The sequence below is a fragment of the Euleptes europaea genome, chromosome 13, assembly GCF_029931775.1.
Source record: "Euleptes europaea isolate rEulEur1 chromosome 13, rEulEur1.hap1, whole genome shotgun sequence".
Lineage (NCBI taxonomy): Eukaryota > Metazoa > Chordata > Lepidosauria > Squamata > Sphaerodactylidae > Euleptes > Euleptes europaea.
In genome coordinates this window covers 53,706,509-53,731,044 of record NC_079324.1, presented here as the reverse complement: position 1 = coordinate 53,731,044, position 24,536 = coordinate 53,706,509, and the positions used below count along the sequence as shown (strand labels likewise).

General features: G+C 42.6%; 1 protein-coding gene across 1 annotated transcript; it reads left to right on the top strand.

The window, feature by feature from the left end:
- Window positions 1-21,811, top strand: ANKLE2 (ankyrin repeat and LEM domain containing 2). The gene is made up of 13 exons (XM_056859381.1): window positions 1-68; window positions 5,492-5,947; window positions 9,126-9,320; window positions 10,162-10,355; window positions 12,209-12,397; window positions 12,990-13,112; window positions 14,283-14,349; window positions 14,649-14,830; window positions 15,579-15,685; window positions 16,787-16,980; window positions 18,695-19,418; window positions 19,848-19,979; window positions 21,555-21,811. Exons 2-13 carry the CDS (start codon window positions 5,503-5,505, stop codon window positions 21,793-21,795), a joined length of 2,793 nt encoding a protein of 930 aa, XP_056715359.1. The 5' UTR covers window positions 1-68; window positions 5,492-5,502; the 3' UTR covers window positions 21,796-21,811.
- The last annotated feature ends 2,725 nt before the right edge of the window (window positions 21,812-24,536 follow it).

The window sequence follows — 24,536 nt, the reverse complement described above, 5'->3', positions numbered from 1 at the left end:
AGGGGCCGGCCCGGCCTGCCCGACTCCTGCGCCTGAGGAGAACCCCAGCAGCCGCGGGAGCCGCCAAGGTGAGAGAAAGGGAGGGAGGGGCGTCCTGCGGAGACGCGCTGAGGAAGGGGGAACAAAGACCACCTCCCTCCTGCAAACGCACCCCCTTCCCCCCCTCCGATAGAGCATTCATTCTTTTCCTAGAATCATAGAGTTGGAAGGGACCACCAGGGTCATCTAGTCCAACCCCCTGCACAATGCAGGAATTCACAGCTACCTCCCCCCACCCACCCAACCACCCACAAAAGCATCTCGCTATGTGGCTGCCCCTTTAAGGCATCTCCCTATGTGGCTGCCCCGTTGTTAGGAGAGGAGCTGTGGCTCAGTTTGTAGAGCATCTGCTTGGCATGCAGAAGGTCCCAGGTTCAATCCCCGGCGTCTCCAGTTAAAGGGACGAGGCAAGTAGGGGTGCTTTCACACATGCTGAATAATGCGCTTTCAATGCACTTTAACGATCGTTTGCAGGTGGGTTTTGTCATTTCGCACAGTAAAATCCTGCTGCAAAGTGCCTTGAAAGTGCATTATTTGGCGTGGGTGAAAGTGCTCCAGGTGATGTGAAAGACCCCTGCCTGAGACCCTGGAGAACCACTGCCGATCTGAGTAGACAGATACTGACTTTGATGGACCAAGGGTCTGATTCGGTATAAGCCAGCTTCATGTGTTCATGTGTTATCAAGCCTTCCCTCTGAAGAGGGCAAATTGCGTGCCTATCTTTTCCCTTACCACAGCCCTGTGAGGTAGGTGAGGCAACCAGAACGACCGTCTTATGGCCGGAGGTTGCTGGCAGAACGGAGTCTTAATAGACTTGGGCTGACTCTAACGACCACCCTATGATCGCAAATTTCGAACGGGTAGTCGGTGCTAGGCTGCTGAGATCAAAAAGATAAATAAAAAATAGGCAGGTGTTCTGTGGCACCTCAACACATTTTCATTCCAGCACAGACTGGAATTCATGTAGTGCTGGATGTCGTGCATAGGGGTGCCAGACTCCACATGGGGCCTGGGGATCTCCTGGAATTACATCTCATCTCTGGGGTGGGTGGGGGGTTCTGCTGCAAGAATCTAAAATGGATTCTGCAATGCAATTTTTTTCTGTTTCAAAGGGAAGGACGCCTGGGGTCTGGAGATATGGCGAAATGGACGTTTGTGTATGAAAGCTTATGTATGCTGGAATAAAACGACTGTGAGTGGGTTGTCCTAAAGTATACACCTGCTAGGGACCAAGTTCTATGTTTCTTAACAAATGCGGTTCCCTGAGTGGGAGTTAATTATTAGAAGATGGTCCGTTAATGGCTCTGTCACATAAGAAGTTGCAGAAGTTGGTCCCTCCAAGCAGCAGTTTGAGGCTGGAATAGACAAAGAGAGAAAGAGGCAGCTTTGTTTGCCTGAAATACCTCTGAGGTGCAGGAACTCTAAGTATCTGGTGTGGGGTAGTGGGTGTGGTCTCCCATCTGCCTCCATCTTCTCTACTTGTGTACTTACAAATAAAGCAAGTACAGAAACAACGTACCGGTAAGTCTCCAGTGCTTCCTCATCCAAAAGGAACCAGCACAGATAGCTCTGACTTTTCACAGTATAACAGTGTTTACTCTGAAGCACATTTCATTTTGTTGAATGGGACATGCTCCTAATGGTTCTGAAGCAAAAGCCCTCTTCATCTGAAATGACACACACATCTGCCACAGCAAGCATAATCTCCCATGGGAAAGAGAGGAAGGAATGCCTCTTCTTTGACAGTATTTGCCATCCGCAATTACTATCCAAAATATATATTTTTTAAAAACCTGCTGCCCTATTAGTCAGGGTACGTCTTTAATAGATAAAAAGGTTTCCAACCTATTTACCTCGTTGCAGCCTTAACTTAAATCAGTACATCGTGTTATGAGAAAAGACACACTCTTTAAAGGGGGGAACCAAGTGATTCTTGTAGCACCTTAAACCTTGATCAGATTTATTGAGGCAGACTCTTATATGGGTTTGAGCCTTTTGGTGCTGCAACATACTAATAAGGATACTCCTATGGAACATCCCGAAGGGGTGGTCTAGGTAGCAAGCTTCAGTATACCCACTAACCCAAAAACTGTCTTTTGTGTCACTTTAAATACTAGCACATTTCACAGCTATATGTGTAGGATTGTGAGTAAAATTTCTTTAATCAAATAATAGCCCTGTTGTTGATGCCTAAAGTTGCTGGATGCTGCTCAAAATTTTTAAAAAATCTTCTGCCTGGAGACTAGTTTGAGTGAGTATGAATAACAATTGCTTCTTTATTTTAGTACTTGTCAAGACACCAGTCCTGACTATCTTGTACTCACAATTAGGGACTCTTGTGCACAGAGTTGTATGAGATAAGGAAATCTAAGCAGGCCAGTTCTGTGCCTTTCTACTTGGTAGCAAGTCTCAGAGTTCAGTGGGATTTCCTCCCAAGCAAGTGCACTTAGATTTTCAGCACTAGACACGGTAACAAATTCTGTCAGCCAGCAGTATGACTTTTTTAAAGGAATCTCTGCTGCTGAACCCCTGTGCGTTGAAGAGGATTGGGCGGGGACGATGACGTTTTACAGCATACTCAGATTCAGGTATGGGTGGTGTTGGACTACAGGATTGCACAGAGTGAAATGAGAATGTGCCTTAGGATGCTTGGAAAAATTCCCACACAACTGTGCATTTTAGAGGGGAAATGGTAACTGTGTACAAGCTTCTGTTTGTGGAAAGTTGTCTGCTGTTAACAGTCTTCTTGTTAATGGCAGACATCTAAGGAGTCTTACATTTTTGTCTCCTTCACGAACCACCAGGCAACAATTGTGTTACTCTGATAGTTCCTTAAAAATAATTTTAAGCCGGATCCAGTTTGCTTAGTATATTAACACTGAATCTCAGCTGCTTGAAATCGCTCAGTTTGCTGGGAACATGGACCGTAAAATAGTGTTATAGTGTTCTAAAAACGGAGATAATTGGTTGAATTGTAGAATATACCTCATATTTTTATATTCTATTTTCATCTCGTTCGCATGCCCTGTTCCAGTTTCCCCCCCCCCCCCATGTCCTTTTATGGTTGGTTGATTGCGTCTGATTCATTCTATTTTTAAATAGGGAAGAAGAAGTAGATGCTCAAGCTTCTTGCCAGATGCTTCATGACTAAGATCTGAAATGACGCTCAGTATGCTTGCTGCTAACATTAGATGCTGTGCTAAATGGAGAGAGTTGGGGGCACTCTTGTTCGACTTATCTAATTTATTGTTTCATAGCCCTATAAATATTAAGTATTAGTGTTTTAGCTGTACCATACACAGCTTCTTTGCTTATCCAAGGAAGGGACTTAACCTTGTATCCACAAAACCAAGTTCCTTAATGCACTGAGCAAACAATGCAGTCTTCAAGAGTATTGACATTCATGCACCTCTTGTTATATATCAGGGGTCCCCAGTGTTGTGCCCAAGGGTGCCTAGGCGCCCACAGACACCTTTCCTGGTGCCTGCCAAGGGCTTTTAGAAGGTGCATGGGGCCAGGCGGGGCTTTTGCCTAAAAAGACTTCTGATTGGCCATTGGAGATTTGGTTGCCCGTGCAGGTTTTTTAAAATCCTGCTTTGGCAGCAGTTGCCACCGCATCGCAAAGATATTCACTTTGCGATTGAAGGAAAGCTGTAGCAGCCATTTTGTGGCTGTGCCCACCTCATTGTGTCAGAATTCCAAAGGTGCCTGCAGACTCCAAAAGGTTGGAGACCCCTGTTATATACTATGGGTTGTCTGCTTTATAGCTAGGGGAAACTGAATCAGAGTACAAAATGATAGATCTAGTTATAACAGTTTTTTAAAAACAAGTAGTTATGTACCATTTTGGAAATAATTATGTGAGCATCTTGTGGGACCTGCAGTGCAGTCCTAAACTGATTTATTCCCTTCTAAGCCTGTTGATTTCTGTGAACTTAGAAAGGTGTAAATCTGTTCAGGATTGCCCTGCTAGTATTTTATTCCAGAGTGACAGCCGCCGTTTCAGCCTGTTGCAACATGGCAACAGAATTGTGATATTTTAAGTGTTACAATGTTTATTGTGTGGTATAAGCGTTTGTCGGCTGGACCTCATGAAAATTCATACCACAATGAATTTGGTAGCTTTTAAGGTGCCTGCTTTACATTTTGGATAGGTGTAGAATATAACTATTGGGCATTTTCAAAAAAAGTATCTCTCTGAAAGATATTTAATGTGAAACACCCAGCTGGTCTTTAAGCTGCAAAGAATAAAACATTTATTTCATTAAAATATTTATGTGAATTTTTGCTTGCAGAGCAGAATTGTTAGTGCTCTAGGATGCTAAAAGGTAATTATTACATTTATGGAGCTACTATGAAGCCCTTATCCAAACTTTTAAGCATATTTCTTTGTTCTGAAAGAACAAATCTAATTTTCCCTCTGGCATAAGACGGCGCTAGAGATGGAACGTTAATTTGAGTATTAGAGATGGTGCTTAATGACTGGTTTTAAATTTATGCCGACCGCTGTGGAAGAAATTAACAGAGTTTAACACTAGGGGACTAAATCCTGTCTTGTCCCCCAGCCCCATGAGAGTGCTTGTAAGCACATCCTGCACTGTTCAGCTATGTAGGTGTCTTCTGTCAGAATTAAAAACACAAAGTAGAATTAACATTATTAAGAGAGTAGCCATAATATAGTATCCGATGCATAAAAACTGTCAACTGCAATAAGGAGCTAAAAGAACATAATGACCAAAGTCGTGTAAAAGTGAATGATGCAAATCAGAGATGGGGATTGAAAGTGCCAGTTGTTAGGAATGGAGTTCTAGTTGCTGTGTCTCAACGCTTGCTTTTTAAAATGGTTCAAATTCATGCTCTGATTGTCACAAACAAAATACAGGAGCTGTGAACATGGTGACCTGAAGCAGCCGGTTGCTGAAAGCTTCCTACCTGTTACGTGTGGCCATCTCTGTGTTGAACTACTGGATAAACAGGCATTGTTAGGTCTTTCTGTAAGAGCTCCCTATCCTGGCACCTGATTAAAAAATTTCCCTCATGACTTGCAGGTAGCAAAAAAAGTATTCTCAAGGGTTGTTTTCAGCAGTGCTGTCTTTATGCCTGGCTTTAATAAGATGCTTGAGCAGCTTGGTGAGAGCTTGTAGCACGTGTGCAGAGTTCTTAAAATGGGAGCAGAGCTTCCCAGAGAAGCACACACAAGTGTCGTGTGTCAAAGGGTCTTTTCTTGGAGACATTTTAGTTTTCTGTTCTTTCTGCTTTTGGAGGGGCTTAAAACTTGCCACAAGGTTGTATAATCTTAGTTGCCGCTTCACTCTTAACTATCTGTCCTGGGGTAAGACCAAACTTCCCATATTTAAGGAAGATCTTTAATACTCACCCTCAGTCTTCAAATACAGTGTTGGGACAGGCCTTGGTGTAGATTATTCACTTGGATTTTTTTCCCCAGTTCTAGGGGTAATAACAATGGACAACATATTGTCACAACTGAAGCAGCTAACTCCTGATGAACTCAGAGAAGAAATTGTCAAGGCTGGACAGAAATGTGGGCCTATTACACTAACCACTAGGTCAGTTTTTGAAAAAAGGTTGGCCCAATCACTATGGGAAGAGCAAGGAGAAGCCTCTGTTTCAAATGGTGTACCTGCAGCATCTGATAATAGCCAGTTAGAAACAAGCAAACCTCCAGTGAATCAAAATGGTCATGTAAGCTCCTCAGAAGATGCTGATTTTGGGTACAGTATGGGTTTGAACCCACCAGAAGAGGAAGCCCTAATGCACAAGATGGGTCCTGGATCCATTCGTGAAGCAACAGGAATGGCTTCTCCAACAAGTTCGCAGATTCTTTCTAAGGAACCCCAACAATACTATGGAGTATGTCCAGTTTATGATGATATATTGGCAAGAAATGGTAATTTATTTTTCATTTCTGGCAATGTAATGCGGGTAAACTTTAAAGGTAGTGCATGCGCTGAAGGAAAATCTGACAAGCTTTTGATGACTTAAGCTTCTTAGCATTTCTAACAAATACGGTCTGTGCTGTTGATGTAACTAATTCTTTTATTAATTTTCTCAAAATTAAAATGTATGACTTCTTTTAACAATATTAAATGCTTAGGATTTAGAAGGTAAGTGACTTACTGCTGACCTGGCATGAAGCCGGTGCGGTATAGAGGTTAGAGGGACGGGCTAGAATCTGGTGCAAATCTTTGCTCTTCCATGGAAGCTTTCTGGATGAACTTGGGCTAGTGCACACTTTCAACCTAGCCTACCTCACAGGGTTGTTGTGAAGATACAGTTGAGGAGAGAACAGTGTAAACTGGTTTGGGTCCTCATTTGGGAGAAAGGTGGGGCATAAATAAAGTAGGAAGTAAATGAAAGTAATTTCTGGAACCTTTTCAACGCATGCTGCGAAATTTATAATCATGAGAATAGGAAGCTACTTTTGCCCTTTCAAGATGTGGTGTCATGAAAAATAATCGCTGACAACAAAGGGTTAATAGCTCTTCAGGCAGACTCAGAATTGAGACTGATCACAGTTGTGGTGGTGGAAAGGGACAGCAAGTCACAGCTGATTTATGGGGGCCCCGTAGGGTTTTCACGGCAAGAGACGTTCAGAAGTGGTTTGCCATTGCCTGCCTCCACGTGGGCTGAGAGAGTTCTGAGAGAACTGTGACTGGCCCAAGGTCACCCAGCAGGCTTTATGTGGCAGAGTGAGAAATTGAACTCAGTTCTCCAGATTAGAGTCCGCCACTCATAACCACTACATCACACTGGCTCTTGATCACCCATTACTTTCTGTGGGGGATTACTTTTGAGGTGGTGGAAGTGGTGAATCCTTTTTAGATGATTTATTCTACAGTGTATAAATACATGTTGGAAAACCTCCGCAAGAATACCAAATGTGAATGTCTCAAAAGAATTCATGTCATTCTCCTTGATGAACTGTGAGTAATCTTTGGCTGAGGTGCTTTGAATGGGGATCGTTAGCCAAATTATTTCTCTATGGCTGTTTATCATCGCTTAATCCATCATTTTGTTCTGCCTGTTGTCGTCTCAGTTTTTATACTATGCTGGTGACTTGCCTTGACTCATGGTTGAAACTGATTTTTTTAGTCTCTGTATTTTTTGCATCGTTGGTAAGGGACCCTTTTTGGAAAAGTAGTAGTAGCTTCTGTACAAAAGATGGTTATGTCTGTGACCCCAATATATTATAGGAACCCAGCTAGACCAAAGTGTGAGAAGGCACAGATAACTATGTGAGTTCTAGGTCAAAAGACAGCCAGCTTATTCTGCCCTTTGCCTTGATTATCAGAGTTTGGACAAACTATTTTTGTGCTTTCATGAAGGTCCCTAAATTCTTCTATGCAGGCACTTGAAAGTAGGCCTATTTTGGTCTATCTCGTTTCCTGTTTCTTGATCGGGTTGCTCATTTCACTTTAGAGCATGGGCAAGCAGGAGAAATAATGTATTGTCAAAGTAAGCATCCATAAGCCGAATGTAGCTCAGGTGAAAGAAACTCCTCCGCATCTTGTTGGCGTCCCATTAAACGTAGCAGGGAGATGGCTCTCATCAGTATCAGCTGCCTTTTCCCCTCAGATGCCTGGCCTGAGAGCAACTGCAGGTTGCTAGAATTACTTGAGAATGAACTGTTGAGAAGATAGCCCTTTTTTGTGCAGGGACACGATAAATATTGTTCAGCGTGAAAACGGAAACTTGGTTTCTCAAGGTTCAGTGCTTATTTTTGGAGTAGATTGCATTGGCAGTTCTTGTACTAAAGAAACAGATTGCTATGTTTGGTATAAACAAATATATATATTGGTTCTTGTAGGTTATCCGGGCTGTGTAACCGTTGTCTTGGAATTTTCTTTCCTGACGTTTCGCCAAGTAATTCTAGCACATTATCTTGATACTTACAGGACAATGATTAGCACATTACTTTTGCAGGACAGTACTCAGCTCAAACCCAACCCCTTTCTGACTCTATATTACTCTTCCTACACACTTGACAGTGAGAGACACTGTCCTTCAGTGTTAATCCTCTGAAGATGCCTGCCACAGTTGCTGGCGAAACAGAGAGAGAGAGAGAAAATCTCTCTCTCTCCTCTCTCTCTCTCTCTCTCTCTCTCACAGATTGCTATGTTTGGTATGTGTGTGTCGGCCAAACCCCCCGGCAATACATCCCTCTACCCGCCGACCAGCTGAGGGTTGGGGGGGCAACCCGTCAGTTCCACTTTATAACCGGAAGTGCCGCATCGCAAGTGGCCCTTTTCCACTCACACTAAGCCAGCACGTCACTTCCACTTTACAACCGGAAGTGTCACTTCGCGAGGGGCCTTATACCACTCAAAACTAAGAGTTTATATATGTTTATATATGTGTGTTTATACCAAACATAGCAATATGTACTTATTTATTTATATATATACATATGTGTGTGTGTGTATATGTATATATATGTGTGTGTGTGTGTGTGTATAAATGTTATGGCATGATGGCTCTACTACAAAAAAAAGCAAACCTGTTCCAGTGGGCCAAAGTAGAGAGAGTATTTTATCTACATTCCTGATATAATGTACTATAGTTCTATGCTTCAGTCTCTGTTATGCTATCAAGATTATACTGAGTAATGTAAAAGTGAAATAATTTGGAATGCTTCAGAGACTTGCCCTTGGTCGCAGTGTGATTGCTTTCTTGCTGACGGGGAAAGGACAGGGGATTGCATCATTGCCTTGATGAGGATAATTCCTATCAAGCAAAGTTTTCTGTATCAAAGGAACAGAGTGCTCTGCAACTCTTGCGCTCTTTGGCCTCCTCCTAGCAGTAGACCCTGAAAAATTTGCAGAGATGTGACTATACAGTAAATCAAAACCAGGACTTGTTATTGTTCCTTAATTTCAGCCTCTTCCTGAGAGTAGGCCAGTTTGAAGGCTGGTTTGAGTGTCTTCTGTTGCAGATTGCTATGGTGTTAGGTAGTCAAGCTGAGTGTGGAAGCAAAGCTTACAAGGCCAGACCTATTGAAGTCGTGTGACCTTGACAACTGTAGTCATGGAGAGAAATTAATTTGATTTTCTTGTTTTCTGTTCCAGAGAAAGTGCATGTGTATGATGATAAAAAGGAAGCTTTGCAAGCTGTTAAAATGATAAAAGGCTCACGGTTTAAAGCTTTCTCAAACAGGGAAGATGCAGAGAAATTTGCTAAAGGAATATGTGATTATTTCCCATCTCCAACCAAGTCCTCTTTATCCTTGTCTCCTGTGAAGGTTTGCCCCGTTTTTAACAAAGGTAAGTGGAAGCTTAAATGTGGTCCAATTCTGGAGCCTGTTAAATGACTTCCAGGGTTGAGTCTGTTGCAATTACTGCCAGCTTTGCCTTCCATCTTTGAAAACAATTTTGAAAAGTTTGCTGATTTGGAGCATGTGAATCCCTAAGTGAATGGAAAGATCTTAAATATTCTTGAATGTTACATTAGTTCAACTTGAAGTGTCTAGTCTACTGATTTTTGTTTTGTTTGAAGAAAATGTGGTGGATTTTTATAATACATGTACCAGGTGAGGGACCTGGAAGAGGCCACATTTTGGAAGTGTCAGCCCTAATTCACCCCCTCTAGTATTCTTTCAGGGGGTTGAGCAAGCAGATTTTTTTCTCCCTCTGTTCTCAAGAATTCATCCCTTCTAGATCTTTTCCAGGCCTCAGCGTGCAGGGGTTTGAAAGCATTTTTTTCTTTTCATTAAGTTAGTCATATTTTTCATCATACGTGGAGTCCTGTAAGTAACTGGTGCTTATTTTTTTTCTGGGGTGGCCAGTTTTGCTGCTTTCATTATCTGCACTGTGGCCTGCCCCTTTCCTTTTATATACAGTGGGGTGGATCCAACCCTCCCCAAGGATCCTTTCTCCAGCCAATAGAGACTTCCTCCAACTTAAGTGTCTCTTCCTCTTAACGGAAGAGCAACTTCAGTTGAAGGAGGGATCTTTACACTGGAGTAAAGCTTCAGACTTTTCTCAGTGGAATGATACGATAGGGGTTGGATCCACCCCCATGAAAAGATTGTGGCTGAGAAGATTTGGCAGCCACCTCCTTTAGCAAGAATCCCTCAGCAATAAAATTCTATTTTTATTTTGATAGATGGGTTATGCTCTCCTGAGATGGAAACAGTTAGTAAAGAGAGAGCCAACAGTTTTAAAAGTCCCCGTACGCAGGATCTTACTGCCAAACTTCGGAAAGCTGTTGAAAAAGGAGATGAAACTGCATTCTTGGAACTTATCTGGAGTAATCCTCGCTATCTCATTGGTTCTGGTGACAACCCAACAATTGTCCAGGTAGAGCTATTGCCTGTCTTGCTTTTGCCGAAATGCAAATACAAGTATAATCCGTTTGCACCTTTTTTCTACTCTGCGTAACCAAGAGGAATGTTTTTAGAAATACAGCTATACTCTTTTTATGCCATTAAAGGGTTTTGACTTTGAAATACAGCTGAACAAGGAATGAATGGGCAAAATGTTAGCTCTAGAATACTTTTGTGCAGCTTTCTGAATCTCAAAAATGCTGAAAACCCCAGGTTTAATCTTTTTTAAAAGTATTCTCTGGGTTTGAAAATAACCTAAATTTAAAAAGAGGGATTTAAGTAAGGGGGGGAGAAGCTCTCATCAGTTGTTTTTCAGTGAGCCTAACCTGCAGTGGAAGTGACATGAGTGCATCCAAGGGTTTTGTTCATTTCTCATTTCATTGGTGAGACCTGCCGTGTAACTTAAAATTGAGGAGAGAAGGAAATGATCTCTAAGTCCACTTGTCACAAATGGTCCATCCTAGTGACTAGCAACAGGACAGTGCCTATTAAGTGGAGCGGTAAGACCACGGAACTAACTTTGGCTCCTTTTTCAGTGGCACAATAAATCTTGGCATTAGGGTGAGGGGCAATTACTTTATGGTGTTTGGGCCACAATTATGTATGCAAAAATTAAACTAACGTGCCTTTATATATAAAGGCCAGAAAGCAAGAAGTTGAAGTACAAAGCAGTCCTGTTGAAGCAAGAGCTTAATTTGCGTCATGATAAGTTGGTTCCTTCACCTCTTAAAAACCTACCCCTGAAGTGGGGGAATCCTCAGAAACACACTGAAGTGAAACACGGGGACTAAAGGAGGTATTGGTGGAAATTTCACACCCCCTCACTCTTTGGCAAATTCTTGCTCTGATCATGCAAGAGTGGGGGGAGGGGATTTCTACCAATTCCTACTACAGTCCCCTTTCCACATGCCACATTCCATACAGTGGAGTCCTTTTAAAGGATGGTTTTTGGGGGGAGGGAGTAGCAGGAAGAGTAAAGATCTTTTCTGTGACTTCTGCTTGAAGGTGTTTGGATCCAATTCACAATCTGTAGAAGCAGACAACTCCTTTCATCCTATGGTAGAATCATAGAAGTTGAATGCGTATCTGAAGGGAATGGTCATCCAATGATGGGGACTCCTTGAACAGCCAATAATAAAATGCAGCTTTTCTGGGACTAAAAGCATTTCCTGTAGGACTTGGTGAATCCCCCATAGCCTTGTTACTACAATTTTTCAGCTCTGGATAATGCTGGCAGGGTGAATGATTCATCTAACTGGATTTGCTCTTTTTACTGCAGTGACTCCTAACACCACCAGTTTGCTAGCTCAGAGATGTTAACTTGATGTCATGCTTTCTAATTGATCCTTTTCGTGACGGTTAAGCCTCATAGCCTTAGCACAGCATTTCGTTAGGTGACTATGCAGATTGTAAAACCAGTTCCATTGTGCAGTTTTGACATGCTCTCCTCAAATTAAAAAAAGACTTGTATATTTTTTGTCAAACAGGAAGCAAATTAGTTCTTGTAGGTTATCCGGGCTGTGTGACCATGGTCTTGGTATTTTCTTTCCTGACGTTTCGCCAGCAGCTGTGGCAGGCATCTTCAGAGGAGTAACACTGAAGAACAGTGTCTCTCCTTTGGCTTCTCTTCAGTGTTACTCCTCTGAAGATGCCTGCCACAGCTGCTGGTGAAATGTCAGGAAAGAAAATACCAAGACCACGGTCACACAGCCCTGATAACCTACAAGAACCAATGAACTCTGACCGTGAAAGCCTTCGACAATATTAGGAAGCAAATTGTTAGATTTCGTGTATGGTGAATATGTATCTCCCCCGCCCCCCTTTTAGGAAGGCTGCAGATACAATGTCATGCATGTGGCAGCCAAGGAGAATCAGCCTGGTATCTGCCGGTTGCTGCTGGACACTTTGGAAAATCCTGAATTTATGCGGACGATGTACCCGGATGATGATATGATCATGTTACAGAAACGTATCAAATACATTGTCGATCTCTATCTTAATACACCCGACAAAGTGGTAAGTTTTTAGTTTCCTGTTACAATAGCAAAAGCAGCTGTTCCTTTAACAAAGGGATGTGCTGCAGTGCACATTTTAGACTGTTCTGGGCATGCCCCCAATTGGGAGCCAAAGTAACTTACAACATCCTTCTCGCCACCTCCATTTTATCTTCCCCGTAGCAACCTTGTGAAGTCAAGACAGGCTGAGAGAGACTGGCCCAAGGTCAGCCAGTAAGCTTCCACTGAAGAGCAGGGATCCAAACCCGAGTTTCCCAGATGCTAGTCTGACACTTTAACCACTACACGATTCTGGCTCTCCATGCTGGTGTGGGATTGCAGCTTCTTTTTGTGTGAATCGGCATGTGGGAGTGCAGAATAAGCCTGCTGAAGGGGGAAATTCCATATATAATTTATTTGCTGATTATGTGGCTCCCAAGCTTCTAGCTGGTTCAGTCATTTACTTGTAATTGTAGGGATGGTGGGGTGGGGAGAGCCCAGGGTCTGCTTCCGATCTCATCCTGGATAGAATTTTTGAGATACAAACAGTTCACAGGAATTTTCAAGGCTCCAGAATATTAATACATAGGTTTGCTTCTTCTTTTTTCTTGTAGGGTTTTGACACACCTTTGCATTTTGCTTGCAAGTTTGGGAGCCTAGAGGTGGTTAGTGTGCTTACCTCGCACCCAGATATTGAAAAGCACCCGAAGAACAAGTATGAACAAATGCCAGCAGACGTAAGTTGTTCTTCAAATGTATTTGAGTTACTGGGTTTCATTAAAAAAAAAAAAAAGATCAACTACATGTAAGGAAATAACCCACTGGTTACAAATTCAAAGGTTTCTTGAGTAACACATGTAGCATACAGATTACAACCTGGCCGTTCACCACTGAAAGCATTAAATTCATTAATTTATTTTACTTCATTTATTCCCTGCCTTTCTCAGCTCAGAGCAGCTTACATTCTCTTTTCCAGCATTTTATTTTCCACAACAACTCTGCAAGGTAAAGAGAGGCTAATTGTGTGTGACAAGCCCACGGTTGCCTAGCAAGCTTCTCTGGCAAAGTGAGGGTTTGAAGCTGGATCTCCCAGATCCTAGTCTGACGCTGTAACCACTACATCACATTGGATCTCAAATGTAGCATTTAATAAAGCGCCTGATAACTGGTATCGCAAAGGCTAACAAAACTTATTTCAGCATATAAACCCTTGTGTGTCAGTAATTTTGAAGCCCTTCTGAAATTGTGCTTACTAGTGGACTGATCTAACCATGTTGACAGCAAAGTTACCATGAACAATGGCACCTAACTGTCATTCTTGGGGTTGGAATAAGGAACAGGCTGAGGTAAAAGTGTGGAAGAGAATGCGTTTGCTATGATGGAATGTATATGTGTGTGACGATGGGACATGGGGTGGGCTTTTTGTCTGCTTGGGTTGACAGCTGTCCATAGCTAGTGGGTCTTGAGAATCTGAGGCTATCATATTTTGGTCACATGAGAAGACAAGAGTCACCGGAAAAGACAGTCATGCTTGGAAAAGTTGAGGGCAGCAGGAAAAGTGGAAGACCCAACAAGAGATGGATTGACTCAATAAAGGAAGCCACAGCCCTCAATTTGCAGGATCTGAGCAAGGCTGTCAAAGATAGGACATTTTGGAGGACATTGATTCATAGGGTCGCCATGAGTCGGAGGCGACTTGACGGCACTTAACACACACACTTTAGAATCTGCTCTCAGTGGTGTGTCTGCAATGGCATCATCCACTTGGCACACTTAAGTGAAATTCTTTGGTTATATTATGCTTGTGTAGATGGCTGAGAATGTGCTTTCTGTTCCCTCCACCAAGGGCATACAGGAGTACAAAATGAGAGCTACCGTTAACTGGTGTATCACACTTTTTCCTACAGGTAATTTGCGAGAGGAGCAAAAATAAACCTGCGGAACTGAAAGAGAAAATCAGGGAATACTTGAAAGGTTTGTATTTAGAACTTTGATCTCGGGGGTATTTTTTGCAAGTTCTGCCAATGCAATGCCAAACAATTTTTCTAATTCTGTCATGTTTGTATTATGTAATGGCATGGTACGAGTTGTTTTGGTAAATGAGGCAAGACGATGTTGAAACTTGATGCCTATCTGTGTAGGACCATTAAGTGATCTGGTATCAAACTAATCATGCTTGTGCATACATTGTGGTTTCAAAACTTCCTGTTTGAAATTCGTGAGCAAACAGATGCAAACATTATTTAAGTATGTTACATTTACTTGTGTCTTAGGTCAGTATTATGTGCCGCTCTTTCGAGCAGAAGATAACGCCTCAGCACCTGTGATTGGAGCACCTTGGTCACCTGACCAGACAGAGGACAGCCCAAGTGCTTCTTTACCCAGATATGTTGGCAGCCCTAAAGATCCTGTGTTAACAGTGAGGGCTTATGCTGGCCCAATGAGCCCCTCCAAGGTAATGGAAATCATACGCAGATGTTGTCCATGTTTAGACCATGAATAAAAAAAGGTCACCGTGAAACTGGATGCAATTCCAGCTTTTCTTACCTGGCCTGGAGCGCCTGACTCCACAAACACAAAGTTATTTCTCAGATTTAGGTAAAGTTTGCTTAAAAGTCTAGAGCTCTTCCTAGAAATTGGGGCATTGGAAGTGGCCACGTTGTGGATCCCTCCCATGTGACTCAGGGTTTCTGAGGTGGATCATAAAGCGCTATGCCCAAAGGAAATATCAGAAGAGGCCCTAGGTTTGTTCTGTTTTTTTAAGTTAGGTTTTATATGATTTTTCTTAATGATTGAAGCTAGATACTTCTGGAGCTCTGGAAAGATAGTTTATTTCTTATTTTAAGAAGAGACAAGATTTCGTTATAATTACTGGTAAAGGTAAAGGTAGTCCCCTGTGCATGGGGGACGTCACATCCCGACATTTACTAGGCAGACTTTGTTTATGGGGTGGTTTGCCAGTGCCTTCCCCGGTCATCTTCCCTTTACCCCTAGCAAGCTGGGTACTCATTTTAGGGACCTCGGGAGGATGGAAGGCTGAGTCAACCTTGAGCCAGCTACCTGAAACCGCCTTCCGTCGGGATTGAACTCAGGTCGTGAGCAGAGCTTGGACTGCAATACTGCAGCTTACCACTGCGCCACGGGGCTCCTTATATAATTACTGGCAGCAGTGCTGAATAAATGTTTGTTGGTTTGTTTTAAAGGCAGAAGACTTTCGCAGGCTTTGGAAGACTCCGCCTCGAGAGAGAGCAGGATTTTTTCACAATCTTCGGAAATCTGATCTGGAAAGAGGGATTGAAAGAGTTGGAAGGTATGAAACAGCCTCACAGTATGAATCAATATAGTAGTAGGCAGAGTGGGGTGTGTGTGTGTGTGTGTATGCTCATCCTCTCATATCATGTGCCTGTGTGTTTTATACATACAAATATAAATAAAAAAACCAGCAGATTGGAAGATCATAATGACGAGTCACTTAAAGGAGGAGAACAACAATCTGTCTTATGGTTCTTCGGACTTTCCCTATAGGCGGAGGAAATAGTAAAAATCAGTCAGGTCTTATAGGTGCAGTGGAGATGACGCTGTGCCTTGTTAGTGGATTGGAAGAATTAACAGAGATCAGCTCCTTTTTACAGAAGCTTGGAGCCTCTTTTGAAAGATTTCAAAGGATGCAATAGGTCAGTTTCTTTCTCATTCACGCCCCCTTGCTCCTGGATCTGATTGCCTGCAAGCAATATCTGAAGGCCAATACACTTGCTCTTTTTAACTCATAACCTGAGAATGCTCAGTGAATGCTTGATAATGACCTATGCCTTTAGCAAGAAGATTGCAGGAACTTGTTATTCTCCCACCTGTTCGCTACCTCCCCTCTGCCACCCATCACTTGAATCCACCTTGATTCCTTCTCCTTGGCACTGGTTCCGTCATTGACAGCTACTTGTTATTGCAGTGAACCTAGCAACAAATTCTTGGTTACTAGCAAATTTGGTGCATACACCTATATACTGTACAGGTGCTTTTAAAAATAACATTACACGCTTTTCCAAAAAAAGTTCCATTAAAAGGATGTAGCATGTACACTTAAGTCTTTTACATTTAGAGCCTGTTTATATGTTTTTACCATATAGCGGTGTTATCTTTGGAGAAGGGAGCATTTCTTGAATTAAAAAGCACCATTTTCCCCCATGCTCATTTGTTTTGGCAACAGGACACTGGAAGTCCTGCCAAATTTTTTAATGTGAGAATTATATGTAATAATTAAGCTGAGTGTAAGCTTGTGATGGTACATAACTCAGTTGTGCTAAAAGAATTTCTTATCCAGTCTTTTGGGCTGGCTCGTTTTTAAAAGCATGTTCAGTAAACTTGTCTTGTTTGATGTTTTCACAAATGATTCATTCTATCTTATTTATTGCAGGGAGTTAGCTCATGAACTGGGGTTCCCGTGGGTTGAATACTGGGAATTTCTGGGCTGTTTTGTTGATCTGTCTTCCCAGGAGGGGTTAAGAACTCTAGAAGAATACCTGAACCAACGGGAAATGAGCGATAAAGCTCAGCAGGAAACGGGGGAGAATGAAACCCACAACAGGCACAAAACTACCCAACTTTCTGGTAAAGCAAAACATCTTTTAGAAATCTTTTGTGGCCTGGAGAAAAATGCTAAAGTTTGATAGGAATACAGACCACTTTTTTAGGACCTTCTAATAATTCCATTACTCGTTTGTTTGTCCGTTTGTTTTGCTCTTTCTTCAGAGAGCTCAGGGAACTATATGTAGCTCTCCCCTCCCCTGTTTTGTCCTCGCAACCAAAGAAGGTTAGGCTGAGAGAGCGTGACTAGTTTAAGATGACTCACTGAGCTCTATGGCAGAGCAAGTATAAATACCTGAGAATTCATCTCTCACAGCAAAAATTCTGCTTTGCAACACCTGAAAAAACTAACACATTTCTTGTGGCTTAAGCACCCTCTGAGCCAAAGTCCATTCTGCCATATTCATGAAGCCATGATCTTTACTAAACTGCAGAATGTGTTATCTCTCTGCATATCTGTGTTTTCAAAACGTTATTTGTATAGTTAATTTCAGAGCATAGCTGTGTTGGTCTGCAGTAGAGCAGCTATATTCAAGTCCAGCAGCACCTTGGAGACCGACCAGCAAGATTTGGGGGTGGGTGGGGGTTGAGCTTTTGATAGCCGAAGCTTCTCTGTCAAAAGGGAGCTTTGACTCTCGAAAGCTTATACCCCAAAAATCTTGTTGTTGTCTAAAGTGCTACGTGACTCTGATCTTGCTTGTATAGTTAAAACTCTCACTGGGACTCGGTTAATTACCGGACAAGTCGTGTGAGGCAAAGGTGCCACACAGCACAGATTAAGTGGTGTGCGAAAGCACAACTCTGTCACCCTAAGTGCATTTTTCCTCACCACAGAGTCAGCTCTGGGTGTGTGCCATCTGGTGCTGAGATAGGGCCGCTGATAGCTACGTGGGCTGAGGGGAAGGCTGAAATAGAGTATATAAGTGAAGACTGGCTCAGCTTCATTCATTCTGGCTGGGAGCTTCCCTAAGCCACAGCTAGAACAGACGGAATAGCCACCTCATCCGAAGGCTGGGTGGGCTCTCAGTCATGTGTTGCATGGGCTTTGCTCAGAAGCTGCACAGCTTCAAAATTGGAAAACAATGTTCCTGTCACTTGCCTATTGAGGGAAAGATGCCTGCTTCCTAAAAAGTCACATGCAATTCTCACTCATGCCTTGATTCAAGTAAGCATTGGTGCCCAAGCGTGTGAGTTCTGGCACTGCTGCTTACCTCCCAAGGCAGTTTCTTAGGAAATGAAGGATACCAGTAGAGAAAGAGGTTATATCACCCTACCCTCCGTGCTCAATCTGACATGGCAAGCAAGCAAGAAGACTAAGGGGCAACGTTTGGTTATGCAACTCTACAAGGGATAGTATGCTCCAAGCTGCCTGTAACCATGAGGAAAGATGGGGTATACATGTTTTAATTAGTTAATTAATGCCACTGTCTCTCCCTTACCTAACTTGGGTTCTGAGCTGTCAGGAGAATGGTGGGCACATAAATAATTTAAGCAAATTTAAAAAATATATAGTGTTATATATTTGATCCAAGCACCAGCTGGCAGTGCCAGTGTGAGTGGGCTTATTTCTTTTGCACTGCAAAATGTATGTTCACAGGAGGGGGATTCTTGCTTTTTTCCAGTCAGGCTAGGGGAGCCCTGTAGAGTAAAACACAATAGAAAGATTAAGCTACAAAACCAGTAAAATCTGTGTCAAATGGGCCATCGACTACTCATGTTCTTCTGTCTTATTTTCTAGGCAAAGGTAAAAAAAGCTGCAACTCCATTTCTGTTGGAGCTTTTTTAGACGACGATGACATGAGCTTGGAAGAAGTGAAGAACCGGCAGAATGCAGCTCGGAATTACAGCCGGGCAAACGTGTCCAGCGAACCAACAATCACTGACGTTGGTGGTTCGGAGCGTGACATCCTCTCCATTGCACACACGGGAGGGATAATACCAACGGCAGATGTCTCCAACGGGCACTATGAGAACGGGGGTCCGGCCAGTAAAAACGGATGCTGTAGCCCTGCAACGAGCGATAGGACAGTAAGCGCTCACAGGAGGCATTCCAGTCGAGGGGCAGAAGAGCGCCTTCTGTTGCCCGTCTCTAATTTATTGGAAGAATTTGATAAGCTGGCTTGTCAGGACCAGACAGTGGGAGACGAATGTTCAACAGGGAAGACAAGACAAGCCGTTACAGAAAGCGAGAACGAGAGATTTCAGAAGGAAAGTACGAGGCAGCCTAGGAAACACAGGGACCACCCGAGTAAGATGGGTGCCGTTGCTGGAAGGACGGAGGATACAAAGGTAAGGACAGGAGAGAAGACGCCGCTAGATGGAAGACCGTCAGCAGAAATCGATGTCTGGAGCACAGAGACAAAGCAGCTTTGCGATTCTGAACTGGAACCTGAGATGTCTGTAGGAAGCCTCTCAAGGACTCCACCCTCAGCTGAAAGAACCAAGAAGCTGTTTCTCTTAGGGTAAGCTGGCCCCTTCTTTTGTGTGCTCCATAATGTGTGTGTGTGTCTATGGGCATATGCATTTAAACATTTAATTTCACATTCTGGGGTGTTGGGAGTCACAGGTTTTTAACCTGAAGTATTGGGAATGGACTCTGCTTATTTGTAGTTCAATTCTTAAGCGTTTGCAGAAGACATAACATACACTAGCTTCCTTGGTTGAGCAGGCTCTGTTTTTTCGACCCAATTATCTACCTCAACCCAGTAACCTTAGGGATGGTTCCTCAGAGGCACTTTTTAAACTGTTGGTCAGCCAAATCTAGTTGTGCCATAACGTATCATATCATTAAGGTGTGAACAGATGTAAAAATGTTGCAGGATCCATTTGGAATAGTGGGGCAGTGAGCTGCTGCTAGGACTTTTTCCCCTGACCTAGTTCTTTCTTTTTAGTGAGAAGCCATCCAAGTTGGACAACGATGTGTTAACAGCTCTACATGGAGTAGAGATTGACCCACAAAGATACCCCACTATTTACAAGTGGACCATTTCCATACAGTCCTACTCTCCTTCTGACCGGCAAAGGTACGCTCAAGTTTATGGGTGCAAGTTGGTCAGCTGGGTGTTGCCATGTAGTGCTGTGTGGGCCCTCGAGGGCCAAGCCTCACCTATGCTGCATGAGTCCCACTGTTAGTGTGGTGTAAGGTGAGAAGGCAGAGCTAAAAAAGTAACACTGCATCTTTAGCTCAATACATTTCATTGCTCCTTTCCCAGGAGTTGGATCTTTCTTTCAGGGTAGCAACCACAGTTTGGAGAGCAGTTTGACTGCCTTCCTGGGTGGAGTATTTACTCATCTGTGACTGATTAGTGCATCAATCATCCTGCTTAAAAGGCCATAAACTTTCATGATGATATATCTTGGTACCCGAGCATCAGTACGTTAACCAGTCTCATGGCATTTTCAAAATATTTACTTGAAAGGAAGACAAGAAAGAGGCCATCTTAAATTCATGCACAAAACACAATTATGTATAGTAATAAAACTTTTATGTAACCTTTTTTAAAGGGGGATTGTTTTACATTCAGGGTTTTCTTCCTTTTGGGTAAATGTGGTAACTGGTGGCAGAAACGTTCATAAACTCAAGCCCATTTCATCTTTAAGGCATCACAAGCCACCACTCTATAATTTTTTTAAAACTAGTTTTGTGATCTTTGTCACTGAAGCAACTTTGGTAGTCAGCCAGGATTGCTGAGTATTAACAGGCCCATACAACTAAAAAAAATTCTTGGTTTCCAAATAAAAATGGCCTAGACAAGGTCTCCTTAAGACAACTTAATTACGTATTGTCTTCAGTGAAATGGGTGGCTGGCCGTTTGTTTTTTATTCCATTTGTCTGATCTCATAATGGGTGGGTGGTAAACCTCCAGCTGGAGTAGAATTCCCAGCTTAATTGCCAGGTAAAGGATCACAAGCAGAAGGTGTCGGGAAGACCTTTTCTCTGGCTGAGGTACTGTCAGAGTACAGTAGGCAGTATTGATCTAGCTCAGTGGTTCCCAAAATTTTCGGGCCACCGCCCCCTTGGTTCCACATACTCAACCCCAGCGCCCCCCTACCCTATAAAAAGCATTATTCAAAATAGGAGTTTGCATGACTCACTAAAAAAAATAATAACCATAAAATTTCAAAACAATAACAATTAATTACACATCTATTCAAAATCAAATTAACACTTTTAGGTTGAAATTTATTCAACAGAACTGCCAAAATTGATCCAGTGTTACCAGCTCTTCAGAGTCTGGAAAAAAAAAATCTGATAAGTTTCCACCAAATTTGCCAGCATGGTGCCATAGCTTGATCTATTGTAAATTAGTGAACCACACAGTTGAAGGGGCCTGCCTCTAGTGCCCCCCTGCTGCCTTCTTGCCTCTTCGTGCCCCCCTAGGTAATCCCACTGCCCCCCCAGGGGGTGATACTGCCCACTTTGGGAATCATGATGTTGTATCTTGGTACCTGAGCATCAGTACGTTAACCAGTCTCATGGCATTTTCAAAATATTTACTTGAAAGAGGTCCAACCTGGCTGCTTCCTACATTTAAACGTTTCTTCTTCTTTTGGGGCCATCTTAAAATATAAAAACTCTTGCTTTCCCCCCCCTCCAGTTGGTCAACTCCAGCACTGAAAAGTTGCTTCAAACGACAAACGGCTCCAAGCCCATCTGGCGGTCCACTACATTGTAGCCCAGGAAGGAACTCTCTGGTATTCAGTAGCCCTGGCAAGTACAGCACAGCCGCTGCCAATTTTTCTCCTGAATTTGTGAGCCCTGGAAGGTACAGCCCAGCATACGTGAACCACATTCTGTTATCCAAACTGCATCACTTTTCAGGAGCACCAACTCATTAGAATAGGACTCTTTTTATAACTAAAGTTGTTTTGTTTTTTTAAAACTGAAGGAAAAATTAAGGTGTTGAAACACTGATATGATATGTTTTTGTTCTCCTTGGAGGAACGGGCTGTTCACAGCATATGTCTTCATTCCATTTAGTAGATGGCTTATTGGTGACTTGTAGGTCAGTAATGTGTTAGTAGAGAGAGGGTCTCCTTCTGAACAATAGAACTAAAACATCCCTAAACATAATCCTGGCTAGAAAGGATGGCCTTTTCTAGAACAAGAAGAGCTTGTCACCAAGTCTGCTTCACCCCAACTTCTCCACATTCATAACCTTTTCATAGTAGCAGCTGTAGAGTACTGAGCACGCAAGATACCAAGTTGTATACTAAGAATAGTCTTCCAGTTGAGATGAGAGAGAGAGAAATGTTTTTTTCCGTCTTCTTGAAAATTGAACTGTTTCTCAGTGAACATAGTCATCCATAAATTTGTCTGTTTAATTAAAATTAGTGTTGGTTAAAAAAAGCAGACTATGATCACTTAAGTATCCAACGCTAAAACTTAAGAAAATCTAATGTTAGAAATTAATGGTGATGTTTAGGTTTTGCTTGAATAGATTCTCCTGCCCCCCCAATGCATCAGTCATAGGCAGACTTCGCAGTTCCCACATAAAAAATCAATATTAGCAATAACATTACAAAAATTTCCAAGCAATCTGTTGCGGTCTCGTTTATTATCATAGTATGGGAACAGATTCTTTTGGAACTGGTTTATTTGAAATGTCTAGAATAGGTAACAGAAGGGGGTCTCGCTAGAATACTTCCATAATTTCTCTGGGAGCTAAAGATCCGGCATTTTTAGGAATGAGCCCATATCTATTTTGGTTGTTGTACTGATGAGCCTTTCTTAGCAGCATAATTCTGTAACTGCACATAAATACCCATTGTTATATGTTCTCGAGAATATCTAGAAAGAGGTACTTTTTCCAGCAGAGTGCTTGAAGAGAAAGTGATGGAGGTTATACTGACCATTTTCTATAATGTTCCTAACTGTTGGCGGTTTTGGCACCAGAACTCCAGAACCGCACTTAAGGCTCTTCCAATTTTATTAGTGCCTTTTGTAACATATTTTTATGTTTAGTAACAAGTGCTATTCCCTTATGTGAGCACTTCGGTTAATTTTAACTTTCCAACACTTTTGGGTGAAGTGTTTTTAAGCTGTTTTTTTTTATTGTTTGGAGAAGCCGTAAACAGCTTTTTGGTACACAGTATATTTATTTTAAATCATAGGTTATATAGCTGGCCTAGATGTAAACTAATGAATGTATTTGCAGTTTGGGTGGCCCTTTTATTATGTATCATTTCTTAATTTTGAATAATTGAATATGGTGCAAGCGGCTTTAGTTTTTTTGGTTCTGTCCTAGATTTCCCTCTGAATTAGCAAGTCTCACGTTTTGCTCATTAAGTAGCAAAGCAGAGTGCAAGGGTGCTGTCGTTCACATAGACAAGCTAACTTTTAGGGATTTCATCTCTGCAATAATGTGAAAGGGAAGTTTCCCAAAGATTCCTGGGGGGGGGGGGCATTGCCAATGTTAGAATTCAGTTCCTAGAAATCCCTTATTGTGGTTTCAGCTAAGAAATCCAAGCTTGACTTGAGTAATTGGCTAGGAAGAACCATTCCCCACTTCACTTTGTATCTTTGACAAAGCTGAAAACCGGACGGTACTGCTCTTACCGTAGCTCTGTATGGCCAACCGCTAAGCACATTAATGAGTCCTCTTACAACTGTGTCAACAAATAGAAAGTGTTCACTTAGAACAAACTTAAACTGCCAGTGTTTTCTTTTCTTTGCCCTTGTGATATGTATGAATTTTTTTTTGTATTTAAGTGTAATTATCGGAGCACAAACTCTGTTAACACTTGTGTGTTGGTGGGGAGGGGTCCAAAGGGTTGGTGTTAGAGTAATATTAATGTGACTAGAATTCACACGAATCTTTTTTGTCAATGTGTTACATAACTTTTTAACCACCTTATTAAATTTGCTTATTTAAAACAAACCATTAGTAGTCAGTTTGTATATATGTCAGTCTTCACCAAAGCCCTGTTCTTTGGACTACTTCCACCCTGCCTCAACTGCAGCACTCGTCCAGCACGCTGGAGAGCCAGCATGGTGTAGTGGTTAAGAGCCGTGGATTCTAATCTGGTTTGATTCCCCACTCAACCACATGAGCAGCGGACTCTAATCTGGTGAACCGGGTTGGTTTCCCCACTCCTACACATGAAGCCTGCTGGGTGACCTTGGGCTAGTCACGGTTCTCTCCAAACTCAGCCCCACCTACCTCACACGGTGTCTACTGAGGGGAGAGGAAGGGAAGGAGATTGTAAGCCAGCTTGATTCTCCTTAAAAGGTAGAGAAAGTCAGCGTATAAAAACCAACTCTTTTCGGGGGGTAGTGGTGGATGGGACATCTGCCTGATGTTGTGCACATGATGGCAGCTGTTCCACACTCGGGGGAGGAGTGCAGACTTCACATCGGCGCTATGGACCAGCTCCAAGTTGCTGACTGTGCCCTGGTGGCAACCCAAGGAGTGGTAGTGAGTGGTGCAAGCAGTGTTAGGCAGTGTGGATGGGAAGCTAGTGGCCAACTACCACCAGGCGTTGCTTCACACACAGCAGGCAACCCTCTGCTGCCATCCAAAAGCAGCTACAGTAACTGTTAGGCCTTTGGTTTTCATACAGAACTCTGATATTGTCTC